This window comes from Cervus elaphus, chromosome 20 (assembly GCF_910594005.1).
Source record: "Cervus elaphus chromosome 20, mCerEla1.1, whole genome shotgun sequence".
In the NCBI taxonomy this organism is placed as follows: domain Eukaryota; kingdom Metazoa; phylum Chordata; class Mammalia; order Artiodactyla; family Cervidae; genus Cervus; species Cervus elaphus.
The window spans coordinates 41,724,069-41,739,933 of record NC_057834.1 but is presented as its reverse complement, the minus strand read 5'-3'; the positions used below and the strand labels follow the sequence as shown (position 1 = coordinate 41,739,933).

Genomic DNA, 15,865 nt, shown 5'->3' with positions numbered 1-15,865 from the left:
ATGGCATCATCGACTCAATGGACATGAGTTTGAGCAAACCGAGGGAGACTGTGAAGGACAAGGAAGCCTGGCGTCCATGGGATCCCAAAGAGTCAGATATGACTTAGTGGCTGAACAACAAAAACAATGGGAAAGTACTAAGGGTACACAGAGGAGGAAACAGTTCTCCAACAGGCAATATTTATTTAGGGCATCCCTGGTGGCTCAGGGGTAAAGAAGCCAATGCAGGAGATGCAGGCTCCATCCCTGGATCTCCTGGAGAAGGAAATGGCAACTCACTCCAGTATTCTTGCCTGGGAAATCCCAGGGCCAGAGGAGCCTGGCGGGCTACAGTCCATGGGGTCACAAGAGTCTGACAGGATTTAGCAACTTAATAGCAACAATATTTACTTAATACTAACGCCAGACATCGCTGTTACATACTTGCCTTATCTCACTTAAATCTTGTAACAAATATTAAACGTGAGGAAACTGATCCTCCTGAGGGTATAAGGTAATAGTTATTTGCCAGACTGCTTAGGTTCAGATTAACCTTGCTTAAGTCATGACCCTTCTTTATTAGTAGTAGTGGTATACTTTGACTTGCTGACCCGATTCAAGCATCTTGCACACTGCCTCAAAACCTCGTCACCCTCCTGTCCAATTTCTTATGGCTTGACTCTCAAGACTGAAAGATCGGATCCTGATACGTTTTGGAGCTAAAGTTAGCTTTCACTCTGAGGTCAGTTGGCTGAGGAGAGGGATAAACAGCTGAACATACCCTTATCACAGGCTAGTTCCTGACGAAAAAGTCCTACCCTTCTGCTCATTTTCGCTGCCCGGCTACCCGGACTCACCGGCGCGGGTTGTAGGTCCGTGGATGGCCGGGGCACGCCTTCCCTCCCGCCGCGCAGGGCCCAGAGCGAGCGAAGTCCCGCGGTGCAGCTCCTCAGCATGGCTCCCAGAAGTGAGGGAGCTGGCTCGCGCCAGCTGAGGTAAAGACTGACACTCACGCAGCTACCCACCCGCCAGCTCTTCTTCTTTAACTGAGGCGACGTGAGGGCGGGGCCTGGCGCGCCGGTGGGCGGGGACATGGGTCTCGGAGGGCCAGTGGGAGTGAGGGGCGTGAAGGCTGGCTCGGCGTCCGGTAAAGCCTTTAGCTGTCCTCCCGCGCCGGAGCCACTTCTGGGGAAACTGTCAAGACTTGTGAAGGCCGCTGGAGCGAGGGGCGAGAGGCAAAAGCGGCCGCGCGGCCTGGGGAGGGCGAGGAGGCCAGAAGTGCGGGTCCGCGACTATGGCTCAGCCCCTCAGCCCCCGCACCTAAGCGCTGCTGGTGAGGATTCGCTGGTCTTTTCCTCCTCTCTTGCTAGAGGGCCAAATTCTGTGCTCTTTCCTAATAGTTCTCCCTCCCGCCGCTGGTGGCGCTAGTGGTAAAGAACCTGCCTGCCAAAGCAGGAAGCGTAAGAGACGCAGGTTCCATCCCTGGCTTGGGAAGATCTCCTGAAGGAGGGCAAGGCAACCCAATCCAATATTCTTGCCTGGAGAAAGAATCCCATGGACAGAGGAGCCTGGTGGGCTACAGTCCATGAGGGCTCAAAAGAGTTGGACACGACTGAAGAGACTTAGCACTGCCCTGCCGGCAGCTGACTTAAGCCCTCAGGCGGGTAGGAGCGCACACAGAAGATTGTAGGAATAGAATATTTTTCTTGGAGATCACAACCCCCCCCCCCCCCCCCGCACACATCTTTAAGGGAGCAGAGCTAAAAAATTCTTTAAGTCTGACTTTTTAAAAAATAGAAATTGTAGCAACACCTGAGGGATGCAGTCATCTCTTAGCTCTGGAGACATAACTGAGCTCAAAGTCCAGTGCACCACCTAACACCGTGGGTGGGTTTGTATTTAGTGACTCAGTCTTATCTGACTCTTTGTGACCCCCGAAGACTGTAGCCTGCCAGGCTCCTCTGCCCATGAAATTTTCCAGGCAAGAATACCGGAGATGGGTTGCCATTTCCTCCTCCAGGGGATCTTCTTGACCAAGGGATCCAGCTGGGTCTCCTGTGTCCTCTGTATTACAGGTGGATTCTTTACCCGCTAAGCCAAGGGGGAAGCCCTGTAACACTTTGCATACTTTTTAACTGTACCTGGCCTCTTATTTCTTCATTGTTGCATTAAAAAGAATATATCAAGTTTTACTTGTCACCAGGACCTTCTCCTTCAGTAGGCGTCACTTAAGTTAGAAGTTATTTGACGTTACCTTGTATTCTGCTCACAGAGAAAATGACCCCAGGCTAGTAATGCGTTGAAACGGGGCTTGTATAGACTCGTTAAAATGGTAAGAATTTGGCTAGCCAATTCTTAAACACTTCCATTATTTAAAATGTAAATTATATAAACTTACAGTTAATAAGTTGTATTTAAAAAATGAAGGTATTGTTACAACACCCCTGAGTCAGTCCCCAATAAAGGTCCTTCTGCCTGGTATCTTGGAGCCAGTAGGAGATCAAGTCTGGTTCAGAATCAAAGGAAATCAAAAAATGAAGAGGTGTGAGCTCCAGCTCTAGAGTACTTGGGTCTTCCTCGTAGGCGTGGCCTGGCTGTTTCATAGGGTTCTTGCCTGCAGGGAGGGGGCGGGCTCTTGGCAAAGCACCTCCCCCCACTTTTGCTGCTCAAACTTTCAGAAGGCGATGTGGGAGAGGGGCAGCATATCTGCCCTGGGCCTGATAGCGATCTTGAATTGCAATATTACTTGCAGTGCTTCTGAATACGGTTCCTGGAGCTGAGGTGTGGGGGCACAGCCTTTTTGCACTAGGAACTCTGGTCTGAAGGGCCTGGTGTAAAATCTCTGCACACTGGCACCCTGTGAGCAACTGAAACTAGACTAAGCACAAAGGAAAAGAAAAATGTTAGATTTTATTTTACTACCCAGATTTTATTTCCTGGGAATTGTTCATGGGCTTTGCTGGTGACAGTATTAGATACTAAAAACTGTTTATGTTCTTGAAGTATGTTTCATCACTGGCTACGGTTTTAAGTGGAAGTTGACTGCCTTTTCATAGCCACAAACAATTATAAGCGCTGTTCTAATTCTGGTGTATGAAACTTCTTTTTAAATATTTCTTTAGGAATATAGTGAAATACCAACAATAGCTTGGTTTATGCTCTGTAATAAATTATTAGTTCTTTTATAATGTAAAAAACAAAACTGCTGAATTATTTTTACTACATTTTGCTGTTGTATGTGTTCTTGAGGTTATTTATCGCATTTGTATGGTGGGAATACAGGCACCCCTTTCAAACATTGCATTTGGTCACATCACAGTGGTAGCTTAAAACTGACTGATTGGGAGTATTCATTCAGATATTGCAACTGAGGGCTTTCCTTTCTTACCTTATTAAATATTTACCAATATACCACAGTCTTAGTTTTAAGTCTTAAGGGGTGCTAGAATTGCTTACCCCTAGAACATCCGTATACAAAGTTTTTCTGCCAACCCAGCTCTGTAACTACTCACACAGTAAAGTGGGACTGGAGGAATCATCAGGAGAGATTTATCAGAGATAAACAAACTTGACTTTGGGTTTGGGTCTAAGTTCAGAGATCCTCAGTCTACTTTTTTTTTTGTGAGCAATTAGTATTTTTATTTAAAATATCTTTATATAAAAATCAGATGTTTTGCTTGATTGGGGCTTCTCAGGTTACTTAGTGATAAAGAATCCACCTGCCAATGCAGGAGACTAGGGTTCAATCCCTGGGTTGTGAAGATCCTCTGAAGGAAATGGCAACCCACTCCAGTATTCCTGTCTGGGAAATCCCATGGTCAGAGGAGCCGAGTGGGCTACAGTCCATGGGGTCACAAAAGAGTTGGACACGACTGAGTGACTTAACAACAACAGTTTGCCTTGATTATGTGAACTTCTCCATCAGTTTCTCAGTAGGAAAGAATGCCCAGTATTTTAAACCCACAATATTAACTGGGGGTAAAGGTATACCATTCTGAGACAGAGGGAATTTGAGAAATAAAGCGTGTAAGAATGACTCAGACTGAAGATGATTCAGCATAATGTTGATGTTCTGTAATTTAAGCAGATTGCCTAAGTTGTCTCCTTTTCAATACAGTACTCCAGTTTCCTGAGGGCATGGATGGTGCCAAATTGTCCGGTTAATTGTAGTACTTCTTTTAATAACTCACACAAATTGCTTCAATACTTGTTTGGCAGCAAGAGCCCAAAGTATCCTATTGTCTTTCCACATGGTACATGCAGATAGAGGCACATTATAAATCAAACCCATAAATCAAGATGACTTCTCTTAATAAATAAGAAGGTAGTTTATACAGATAACTTAAAAGTGTATATATATATATATAAATTACAGTGTAGGTAGAATCCATCAAAACACCTAAATAGACTCCAGCTCTGCTAAGATTGTAAAGACACCAACAGCTCTCCTAGGTCAGTTACACTCAGTATAACTTCTGCATATGTCAGATAGTAGAGAAGATCAGTCCTGGGTGTTCATTGGAAGGACTGATGCTGAAGCTGAGACTCCAGTACTTTGGCCACCTCATGCGAAGAGTTGACTCATTGGAAGAGACCCTGATGCTGGGAGGGATTGGGGGCAGGAGGAGAAGAGGACGACAGAGGTGAGATGGCTGGATGGCATCACCGACTCGATGGACATGAGTTTGAGTAGACTCCAGGAGTTGGTGATGGACAGGGAGGCCTGGCGTGCTGCGATTCATGGGGTTGCAAGGAATCAGACACGACTGAGCGACTGAACTGACTGACTGAGCAGTGTATTTGGCCCTGCCACCCACACTCTGACTTAGAGCCTTCACCAGGCATTTTTCCAAGGTATTCATGTTGACAACACATATGAAATGTCTGGCCGAGTTTGCAGGGAGATGGGGAAGGTGACAATCTAGCAATAGAATTGGTAGCCTGTGGATATGGAAAAGTTTTTCTTTGGTGTTTGTGTGGCTTACATAAAGAATATGTTTTCTTCCTTGTTTTTGATAGAACTATAATGAAATAAGCCAACTGTATGAAACTTAATAGTATTTTCACCATTCTCCTTTAATATTGTAAGCAGCTTTATTGAGGTTAAATGGGGACATAAAATAGACCCCATGTATTTAAAGTGTACAAGTTGTAAATTTTGATACACATATATACCTATGAGGGCTTCCCAGGTGGCCCTGAGAAGGAACCTACCTGGTGATGCAGGAGACATAAGAGACATGAGTTCAGTCCCTGGTTGGGAAGATCTCTTGGAGGAGAGCACGGCAACCCACTTCAGTATTCTTGCCTAGGGAATCGCATGGACAGAGGCGCCTGGCAGGCTGTGGTCCGTAGGGTCACACAAGAGTCTGACATGACTGAAGAGACTTAACATGTACGAACACATACACCTACAGAGCCATCACTGTGATCAAGATAATGAGCCTATCTTGCACCCACAAGTTTCCTCCTCGTGTCCTTTGTAAACTCTTCCTCCTACCTTCTAAGTGAACACCGATCTGCTGTCACTTTAGTTTGCATTTTCTCAAGTTTTAAATAGAATCATATAGTAAATACTTTTTTTTTTTCCTGAGATTCATCCATGTTGTTGCTTGTATCAATTATTCATTCCCTTTTATTGATTAGTATTTCATTGTTTGGATGTACCACAATTTTCCCATTCATTTGTCAATGACCATTTAGGTAGTTTCCAGTGTGTCTCTATTACAAATGAAACTGCTCTGAGCACAGGTCTTTATATGAATAAATGCATTCTTTTCTCAATTCAGTTGTCCTTGCTCCTGGATCAAAAAATTGATTATCTCTCTCTCTCTTTTTTTTTTTTTTGCCACACTAGAAAACTTGTGGAATCTTAGTTCCCTGACCAGGGATTGTACCCTTGCCTTCTACAGTAAAAGCATGGAATCCTAACCAGTGGACTGCCAGGGAATTCTGTGGTTATCCACTTTTGTGTATTGGTCTGGATTCTCTATTCCGTACCTTTGATCTAGTTACCTTTCTTAATACTAACATCATACCATCTTGATTCCTGAAGAGTTGTGACTAGTCTTGAAATTATTTTCAACTTTGTTCTTTATCAATGTTGTTTTGGCTATTCTAGATATTTTACATTTCCATATAAATTTTAGAATAATTTTTTCAATATCTACAAAAAAACCTGCTGGGGTTTTGAATTGCTATCTTAGCAAATTGAGTCTTCTCATGAACAAATTATATCTTTAAACAAGTTTTCTTATGAACAAGTTATTTTTCTTCATTTATTTATATCTTCTGTAATTTCCCCCAGCTGCAATTTGTAGTACAGGTTTTATACATCTTTTGTCATATTTATCTTTAGGAAGTTTATATATATTGATGCTACTAAGAACATTTAAAAGTTCAATCCCTGATTGTTCATTGCTTGTATATAGCAATAAAATTACTTTTTAATTTATTGATCTTATATCTGTAAACTTTAAATTCACTTACTATTTCTAGTAAGTTTTTAATAGAGTCCTTAGATTTTTTACAAAGATGATCATGTTATCTGAGTTTTACTTCATCTTTTACTATCTGGACAGCTCTGTTTTTTTTTTTTTTTTTTTTTTTTTGCTTTATTGCATTGTCTAGGACTTCCACTACAATGTTGAATAGTAGTGATGAAAGCAGATATGCTTGTCTTATTGCTGATCTTAGGGGGAACGTATTCAGTCTTTCACCATTAAGGATGATGTTAGCTATGTGTTTGTTGTAGATGCTTATTAACATAAGGAGAAATCCTACCTAAAGTTCCTCGTGTGCTGAGTTTTTATTAGGAATGGATGCTGGATTTAATCAAATGCTTTTCCTGCGCCTATTAAGATGATCATGTGTTTTTTTCTTTTAAAATTTATTATTGTGAATTACCTTGATTGATTTTTAAATTTTAATTAATTTTCGTCTGTGTTGGGTGTTTGTTGTGGTATGTGCGAGTTTCTCATCTAGTGGCTTCTCTTGTTGGAGAACACAGGCTCTAGGCACTTGGGCTTCAGTAGTTGGGGCATGCAGGCTCAGTAGTTGCAGCATGGAGGCCTTAGAGTGCACAGGCTTCAGGAGTTGTGGCAAGGGGGCTTAGCTGCCCCACGGCATATGAGATCTTCCCAGACTAGGGATCCAGGGATGGAACCTGTGTCTCTGCATTCCTCTGTCTCTGCATTGGCAGGGAGATTCTTAACCACTGGACCACCAGGGAAGTCTACCCTGATTGATTTTTGAATGTAAAACTAACCTTGTTTTCTTGTAGTTTCTTTTTCTAGTTGTGATATTAGAATAATGCTGGCTTTATAGAATGAGTTGGAAAGTATTACCCTTTTCAATTTTCTGGAAGAACTTGAGTAGAATTGGCATTTTTAAAAAAATATTGGGTATAATTCACTAGTGAAGCCTCCTGGGCATGGAGTTTACTTTGTGGGAGGGTTTTTAACTATACATTCAATTTCTCTGATAGATGCAGGACCATTCCTACTGTAAGAGCCTTGCAATAGTGTTGTTTCTTCTCTCATGACATTTATGCTCTTTTTATCATGCATTTTACCTTTTCAAATATTAAAAACCCTCACATTACATTGCTACTATTTTGTTTAGGCAGCCATTTGTCTTTCAAAGAATTTTAAATAGTAAGAAAAAAATCTTATTCATTTACCATGTAATTGTCATTTCCAGGGTTCTTCAATTCATTTGTGAAGATCCAGATTTCCATCTGGTATCATTTTCTTCTGCTTGAGGACTTCCTTTATATTCTTATACTATGTATCTATGTGTGTAGTGTGGGGGTCTTCTAGTGGGTACTTTTGTAATGAATTCTTTCAGCTTTCATGTGTTTGAATATGTCTTTATTTTGCTGTTACTTTTGAAAAATTTTTGCTGAGCATAGAATTCTGCATTGACAGTACCCTCCCCCCCCCCCCCCCCCCCGCCTGGTATTTTTAAGGTACTGCTCTACTATATTCTCACTTGCATTATTTCTTTTTTAAAAAAAACTTTTTATTTTGTATTGGATAAAGAATCTGCCTGCCATTGCAGGAGACTCAGGAGATGTGGTTTTGATCCCTGGGTTGGGAAGATCCCCTGGAGAAGGAAATGGCAACCTACTCCAGTATTCTTGCTTGGAGAATCCCATGGACAGAGGAGTCACAAAGAGTTGGACATGATGAGCAAGCTGCACTTACATAGCTTATTAACAATGTTTTGATAGTTTCAGGTGAACATTGAAGGGACTCAGTCATACATATACATGTATACATTCTTCCCCAAACTCCCCTCCCATCCAGACTGCCACATAATATTGAGCATTGCTTGCATTATTCCCAATGAGAGATCTGATGTCATCCTTATTTTTGTCTATATATGAGATGTCTTTTTTCTCTGGATGCTTCTAAGATTTTCTTCTTGTCTTTTTAAAAAAAACAATTTGGTTATGATGTGCCTTGATGTATTTTTAATATTTCTGGTGTTTGGGGACTCATTGGGATTCTTAGATCTGTGGATTAATAGTTTTCATCAAATCTGGAAAATTGTTGGCTGTTATTTCTTCAGCTATATTTTCAGTTCTCTCCTCTCTCCCCTTTCTTTTAAGGACTCCAAGTACTTACATATTAGGCCATTTAACATTGTCTCACAGCTCACTGATGTATTTTCCTTTTTGAGTGTCATTAAAAATTCTCTTATCTCTGTTTCATTTTGGATAGTTTATATTGCTATACTTTCTAGTTAATGAATCTTTTCTTCTGAAATATGTAATCTGCTATTAAATCCCATCCAGTGTATTTTTCATCTAAGACATATTAACTTTTATCTCTAAAAATTTGATTTGGGTCTTTTTTTATAGCGGCCATATCTCTGCTTAACCTATTGAATTAATAGAATTTAGGTGTAATAACTTTTAATGTCATTTTATGCCGCTTCTTATGTCTGTGTCAGTTCTGACTGGTTTCGATTGGTTGTTTTTTCCTGCACCTCTTCATGCCTGGTAACCTTTGTTAAATGAGGAAGAAATGAATACCAGACATTTTACAGAATTTTACAGAATTTTATCCTGTCAAGTACCACAGTTTTGTAGTCCTATAAAGCTTGAGCTTTGCTCTGGGATGCAGGTAATTTACTTGGAAACACTATGATCCTTTTGAGTCTTGCTTGTAAGGTCTGTTAGGAAGGACAAGAGCAGTGCTGTATCTACAGCAAGGTTTCTCGGCCTCAGCACTACTGACATTTTGGACCAAGTAATACTTTGTTGTCAGGGGGCTGTCCTGGTCACAGCAAGGTATTTAGTAGCATCCTTGGCTCCCCACTAAAATCCTAGTAGCACCTTGCCCCTAGTCCTTACAAATCAAAAACATCTCTAGATATAGACATTGTTCCCTGGGGGAGTGGAGCACAATTTCCCCTCACTGAGAACCATTAGTCAAGGGCTAATTATTTCCCATTACTGAAGAAAGACTGTTGAATACTCTACCCAATGCCCTATGAATCATGAGGTTTCCCAGTATAAGCTGTTGGGAACAGGCTGTCTTCCCAGTTCTCTGTGAGTGCTGAATGCTGTTTACTTTCGTTCTCTCAATAATTCTCTCCCCAGCATTTGTGGGATAGTTTCCTCACACAAAGGCACCAATCAATACTTGGAATATCCTCTGCAGATCTCCAGAGTTCCCTCTCTGTACAGGTCTCTCCTCTCTAGCATTCTGTCCCACAGACACTAGCCACCTTGGGTTCCCCATACTCTCAGCTGCACTTCCTCAACTCAGAGACTCCAACAGGTTCCCCTGAGTTCCCCTCCCCTGTGCAGTAGCCTGGGAACCCTCTGAAGTTAATTGCACAGCTCTCTTTATTGCTTCCAGTCTCTCAGGGATCTCTGTTCTTTATGGCAGATGTCCAGTATCTTGAAAATTGTTGTTTCATGTATTTTGTGTGGTGGTTGGTGGTGATTTTTGTAGGGAGTGAGGCAGGGTCAGAGTTATTTAAGGTAAAAGGGTAAATCCAGTTAACAAACTGCATCTTGGACCACAAGCCAGTCCTTTAATTTTTAACTTAAGACTGGGTGCCTTATTTCCTGGTAAACTTTTTTCTCCCTCTCTGGTTAACTTTTATATTACATTTTTAAAAACTGCAACTTAGACCTCTTTATAAAACAGAAGTCAGAATTATTGTGAATGGGTAAGCTATAGTGGACCTTAGATATTCTTGAAAGTTAAATTTTAAGACCTTCACAGATCTCCAAAATTTCCAGTATCACCACTGAGGAGGAGCAGAATATGTGACTCCAAAATACACCACTTTGGCATGTGAATTATTTTGAGTTGATAAGGCCCAACAGACTCTGAAAGAGCTGTTTACCTTCCCTTTAACTGCCTAAAAGAATTTAGACTGATGGCAGAAAAAGAACTAATACCAAAGATAACTTTTTATCAGAGAGACTTAGCTACATGTTATGGCAAACAGTTGCTTACCAAGCACTTGCTCTTCTCATCTTTCTGTGAATTGTCTTCCTCCCTTTTGAAACCCCAGACCCTTCCCTCTTCTCCTTAGCTGAGGGTGGTGTATAAGCCTCAATTGTTTGCCTATCTTTGTGTTTTATATCTTTGGGGCTCCCTTATGCATGAAATTTGTTTCTCTCCTGTTAATCTGCTTTATGTCAATTTAATTATTAGGTTATCCAGAAAGGAAGAAGGGAAAAGTTTTCCACCTCTATACCATATATACCATCTCCTCCAAAATTTAATAAAGTAGGGAATTCCTGGTGGTTCAGTGGTTAGAACTTAGTGTTCTCACTGCTGGGGCCTAGAGTTTGATCCCTGGTTGGAGAACTAAGATCCCACAAGCCCCATGGTGTGGCCAGAAAAAAACAAGTATAATGGAAAATATTTAAGAGGTACCTTAATGAACCATGAATATACATGAATTTTTTTTATTATTATACTTATTATATAATGAGGGAACCAATAAGATTTATAACTATTTTAAAGTAGAATTCAAAGAGAAAATATGTAAATGTAAAATCAGATACACTAAAATAAATTTGTTACTATAAATATAAATTCACAAGGCAATAATTGCAAATTATTGCAAATACACAGGACAATTGCAAATACACAAGACAAAGTTAATTTCCCTCATCAGCAGTTATTTGCATTGTTGTCAATTCTCTATGTGAACATACATGAATTTTGGGTTAATCTCAAATTTATATTTCCTGGTTATAAATCTAGGAATCACCTTGGACGTCTCCTTATTCCATACCACTATATCCCATGCACTTAGCATATACTCTTCAGTTAATCTTGTAAGCCAGATGTCTTCACATTTTTGTTTTTTGCTAGAATAACCTTAAAATAATTTTGAAAAAAATAAAAAAATAAAATAAAATAATTTTGAAAAATTGTTTATTCTCATACATCTTAAAATTGATATTAAAATTTTTCTCATAAATAGTTATAAGGTTTATATTTTTTGTGTATTATATAATGAATATGTACTTTATATTTTTGTCAAAATCTTAGGGCTGCAGATTAAGCTCACTTAAGTTTTGGAAAATGTTTGCCATGTGAACTAATTGGTAAAGTCAATCCTCATTGGAAAATTGGTCAGGGAAATCAATCTTTCTATTAGAAAAAGTCTGTAATTTTTCAATTCAAGTAATGCTGTTAATATGTATCCTTCTGATAGATAGCCATTTCACATTTGAATTTTAAACTGAATTCTGAACCTTGCGTTTATATGTAGCCTAAGTGTGCTGTGCTTAGTCGCTCAGTCATGTCCAACTCTTTGCCACCCCATGAACTGTAGCCCTCCAGGCTCCTCCTGTCCATGGGCATTATTCAGGCAAGAATACTGGAGTGGGTTGCCATGCCCTCCTCCAGGGGATTTTCCCGACCGAGGGATTGAACCCAGGTCTCCCACATTGCAGGTGGATTCTTTACCAACTGAGCCACAAGGGAAGCCCATATGTATCCCGAATGACAATAAAAATGCTGCCTTATTTAATATTTCTTGCTGAATTTCTCTCTGATTTGCTACTCTAGGACTCTTCCTCAGAAAGAATGTATTCTTGAATTGTTATTCCCAGGACAGTCCACCAAAGTGAGATGCTAGATGGGTGAGAGTACATAGCAGGAGAAGGGTGTCTATGAGAGGGGAGGTTAAAAACAGACTGCAGGCTAATTTTCAGGTAGATGCAATCCATTTGCATTGTTACTATTTGGATACAGTATCTAGAATTGTGTGTGTGTGTGTGTGTGTGTGTGTTTTAATATTTGTTTATTTATTTTGGTTTCTTCTGGTCTTAGTTGCAGCACAAGGGCTCTTTTACAATGTAGATTCTTAGTTGCAGCATGTGGGATCTAGTTCCCTGACCAGGGATTGAACCCTGGGCCCCCAGCTTTTGGAGTGTAGAGTCTTAACCCGGAACCACCAGGGAAGTTCCTGTTGTGTGATTCTTAAAGTGATTTTAATCATATGGGGGAAAGGGAGATTTCTGCCTTGGGTGGCTGGGTAGAGGGTGGTACTGTTTGTTCAGTTGCTAAGTCGCGTCCGACTCTTTGCGACCCCACGGACTGTAGCCCACCAGGCTCCTCTGTCCATGGGATTTCCCAGGCAAGAATACTGGAGTGGGTTGCTATTTCCTTCTCCAGTGTATCTTCCTGACCCAGGGATTGAACCCAAGTCTCTACAAATTCTTTACCTCTGAGCACCTGGGAAGCCCAGAAAGTATTATTTCCTAACTATTGTTTTCTAGCTATTGAAAGGTTATTGCTGAGCCATGAAAGATGCTGGAATTCTTGGCCTCTGGAGGAGAAAAATTCAATCCAGGGCCAGTGACGAGGCTTGATCACTCATAGATATTGTGTAATAATGTTTTATTGAAGTATAAAAGAGAGAAAGCTTCTGACATAGACATCAGAAGGGGGCAGAAAGAGTGCCCCCCTGCTAGTCTTTAGTTGAATGTTATATGACTCAGTTCAGTCACTCAGTCGTGTCCAACTCTTTGCGATCCCATGAACTGCAGCACGCCAGGCCTCTCTGTCCACCACCAACTCCCGGAGCTTACCCAAACTCATGTTCCTTGAGTCATTGATGCCATCCAACCATCTCATCCTCTGTCGTCCCCTTCTCCTCCTGCCCTCAATCTTTCCCAGCATCAGGATCTTTTCAAATGAGGCAGCTGTTCGCATCAGGTGGCCAAAGGATTGGAGTTTCAGCTTCAACATCAGTCCTTCGAATGAACACCCAGGACTGATCTCCTTAAGGGTGGACTGGTTGGAGCTCCTTGCAGTCCAAGGAACTTTCAAGAGTCTTCTCCAACACCACAGTTCAAAAGCATCAATTTTTTGGTACTCAGTTTTCTTTACAGTCCAACTCTCACATCCATACATGACCACTGCCAAAACCATAGTCTTGACTAGACAGACCTTTGTTGGCAAAGTAATGTCTCTGCTTTTTAATATGCTGTCTAGGTTGGTCATAACTTTCCTTCCAAGGAGTAAGTGTCTTTTAATTTCATGGCTGCAATCACCATCTGCAGTGATTTTGGAGCCCAGAAAAATAAAGTCAGCCACTGTTTCCACTGTTTCCCCATCTATTTGCCATGAAGTGATGGGACCAGATGCCATGATCTTAGTTTTCTGAACGCTGAGCTTTAAGCCAACTTTTTCACTCTCCTCTTTCACTTTCATCAAGAGGCTCTTTAATTCTTCATAAGTGTGGTGTCATCTGCATATCTGAGGTTATTGATATTTCTCCTGGCAGTCTTGATTCTAGCTTGTGCTTCTTCCAGCCCAGCATTTCTCATGATGTACTCTGCATAAAAGTTAAATAAGCAGGGTGACAATATACAGCCTTGACGTACTCATTTTCCTGTTTGGAACCAGTTTGTTGTTCCCTGTCCAGTTCTAACTGTTGCTTCCTGACCTGCATACAGATTTCTCAGGAGGCAGGTCAGATGGTCTGGTATTCCCATCTCTTTCAGAATTTTCCAGTTTATTGTGATCCACACAGTCAAAGGCTTTGGCTACTAGCAGTCTGCTAATTAGAGAAAGGAAATGTCTTGAGACTCAGAGTGGCACCAGGCCCTTCACCCACAGCATGCGTTTTGAAATAACATTGACACAAGGTGAATCATCTCAGGCCATAAAACAATTGACATGAATCTTGAAGAAAGGCAGGTTTCCAAGCAAATATATCATTTCCTTACCATAGGAAAACAATTGTATGAGTAAAACATACTGGTTTGTCAAGTCGGTTCTGAGTCTTAGGCAGAACCAACTTGAAGACAGAGTCCAGGGTAAATGCGTAGTCCATTAACATAGCTTAATGAAAAACATTTCCGTAAGAAAAATACATTGGTTAGCTCAACGTTTGAGAAAAGTTAAGTTCAGGTGGAACCAGGTGTTGTCATGACAACACAGAATTTTAAGAGAAACCTCTTTTTAATTTTGTATAGAAAAGGGAAAAAAATCTGACACTTGTAGTTCGTTTCCTCCCGCCGCTTAAGAGAGAGATAAAAAACCATCTGACACTTGCAACCTATTTCCTCTGTTTGGAGACTCCTAGCCTTCCTTCCTGTTACCCTCTCACTGTCCAGGTCTCCTTTCTGTTCTGGGAACATCCTAGGCTCTGTCCTGCCTCAGGGCCTTCTTGGATGTGTTCCTCAGCTGACGGTGCTTTTTCATCCCATTCACTACCTAGCCAACTCCAACTAATCCTTTGCTGGCTGCATAATTGTCACTTTCTTTCTTTTAAAGATTTTTTTGATGTGGACCATTTTTAAAGTCTTTATTGAATTTGTTACAGTATTGCTTCTATGTTTTGGTTTTTTGTCTTCACGGCATGTGGGATCTTGGCTCCCTGACCAGGGGTCGAACCCCCACCTCCTGCATTGGAAGCCGAAGTCCCAACCCCTGGACCACCAGGGAAGTCCCTAACTGTTGCTTTCTTAGTGAGGCTTTCCTGACTAAAGTGTTTACTATGTGTCAGACACTATGCTAAGTGCTTTACATACAACGCCTTACTTAATCTGAATGTGGTCCTCATTACATTCTCCCATAATAGCTGGAACTTTATCTTTAAAGTACTTATTATAGTTTACAGGTAAATGTATATTTCTATGCCTCCTTCAAATGACTGTAAGCTTTCTCTGTGTCTCTTTGGCTCACCCCTGCATCCCTAGTGCCTACCACAGTAACTGACCTTGGGCACTCAGAAAATAGTTGATGAATGAACAAATGAATGGGAAACATTTGGAAAGTAGGCTGGGATTTTTTATTTCTCTCTCTCAACTCACTCTCTTTTCTCATCAATTGTCAATTTAAACACCTTACCCTGATGCTCCCAACTTTTTATCTCCAGTAAGTTCTCTTTACTTAATCATCTGAATAATTGTGTGAAATAACCATTATTATCTCTATTTTATAGTTAGAACACCTGGAGAAGATTATATCTTCCAGTACTATCATCAAATGTAGGGTTTTGTGGATGTTATAATGCGTTCCTAAGAAGGATTTACTGTCATTCTCATGGCAGAGTGCTGGGTCAGTCTTTTTCAACATGACTTGCATTGAATTCAGAGTTAAAGACTCCTATAAAATTTGTTATGTAGACACCTGGATTGATCTAAGTATTAGATAAAGATTCTGGTAATGAGTGGGGTCTGTTGAACTGGATAAGGAGCATTCTTTACAGAATTAAGATTTAAGAAAGTTTATTTTTGCCTTGGTATACCATGAGTAACAAAAGGTACCATTATAAATACTATACAAGTTTTAAAGCACCCACATGTTACTAAAGAAACAAATCGACTTCTGTCGTTGTAGCTTTACTATAGGCCCTACTTTCTTTCCTGTTGTATAAAACCCTTTAG

General features: G+C 40.7%; 1 protein-coding gene across 3 annotated transcripts in view; it reads right to left on the bottom strand.

The window, feature by feature from the left end:
- The window catches only part of THEM4 (thioesterase superfamily member 4), a 47,818-nt gene extending 46,470 nt beyond the window's left edge, over window positions 1-1,348 (bottom strand). For 2 of the 3 annotated variants that reach the window (XM_043879007.1, XM_043879006.1), the window contains exon 1: window positions 837-1,348. In XM_043879007.1, coding sequence (XP_043734942.1) covers window positions 837-1,073 — 237 coding nt within the window. In that variant the 5' untranslated portion in view covers window positions 1,074-1,348. The remainder of the gene's footprint in view (window positions 1-836) is intronic. The other variant, XM_043879008.1, reaches the window with a different exon arrangement.
- Between the last annotated feature and the right edge of the window lie 14,517 nt (window positions 1,349-15,865).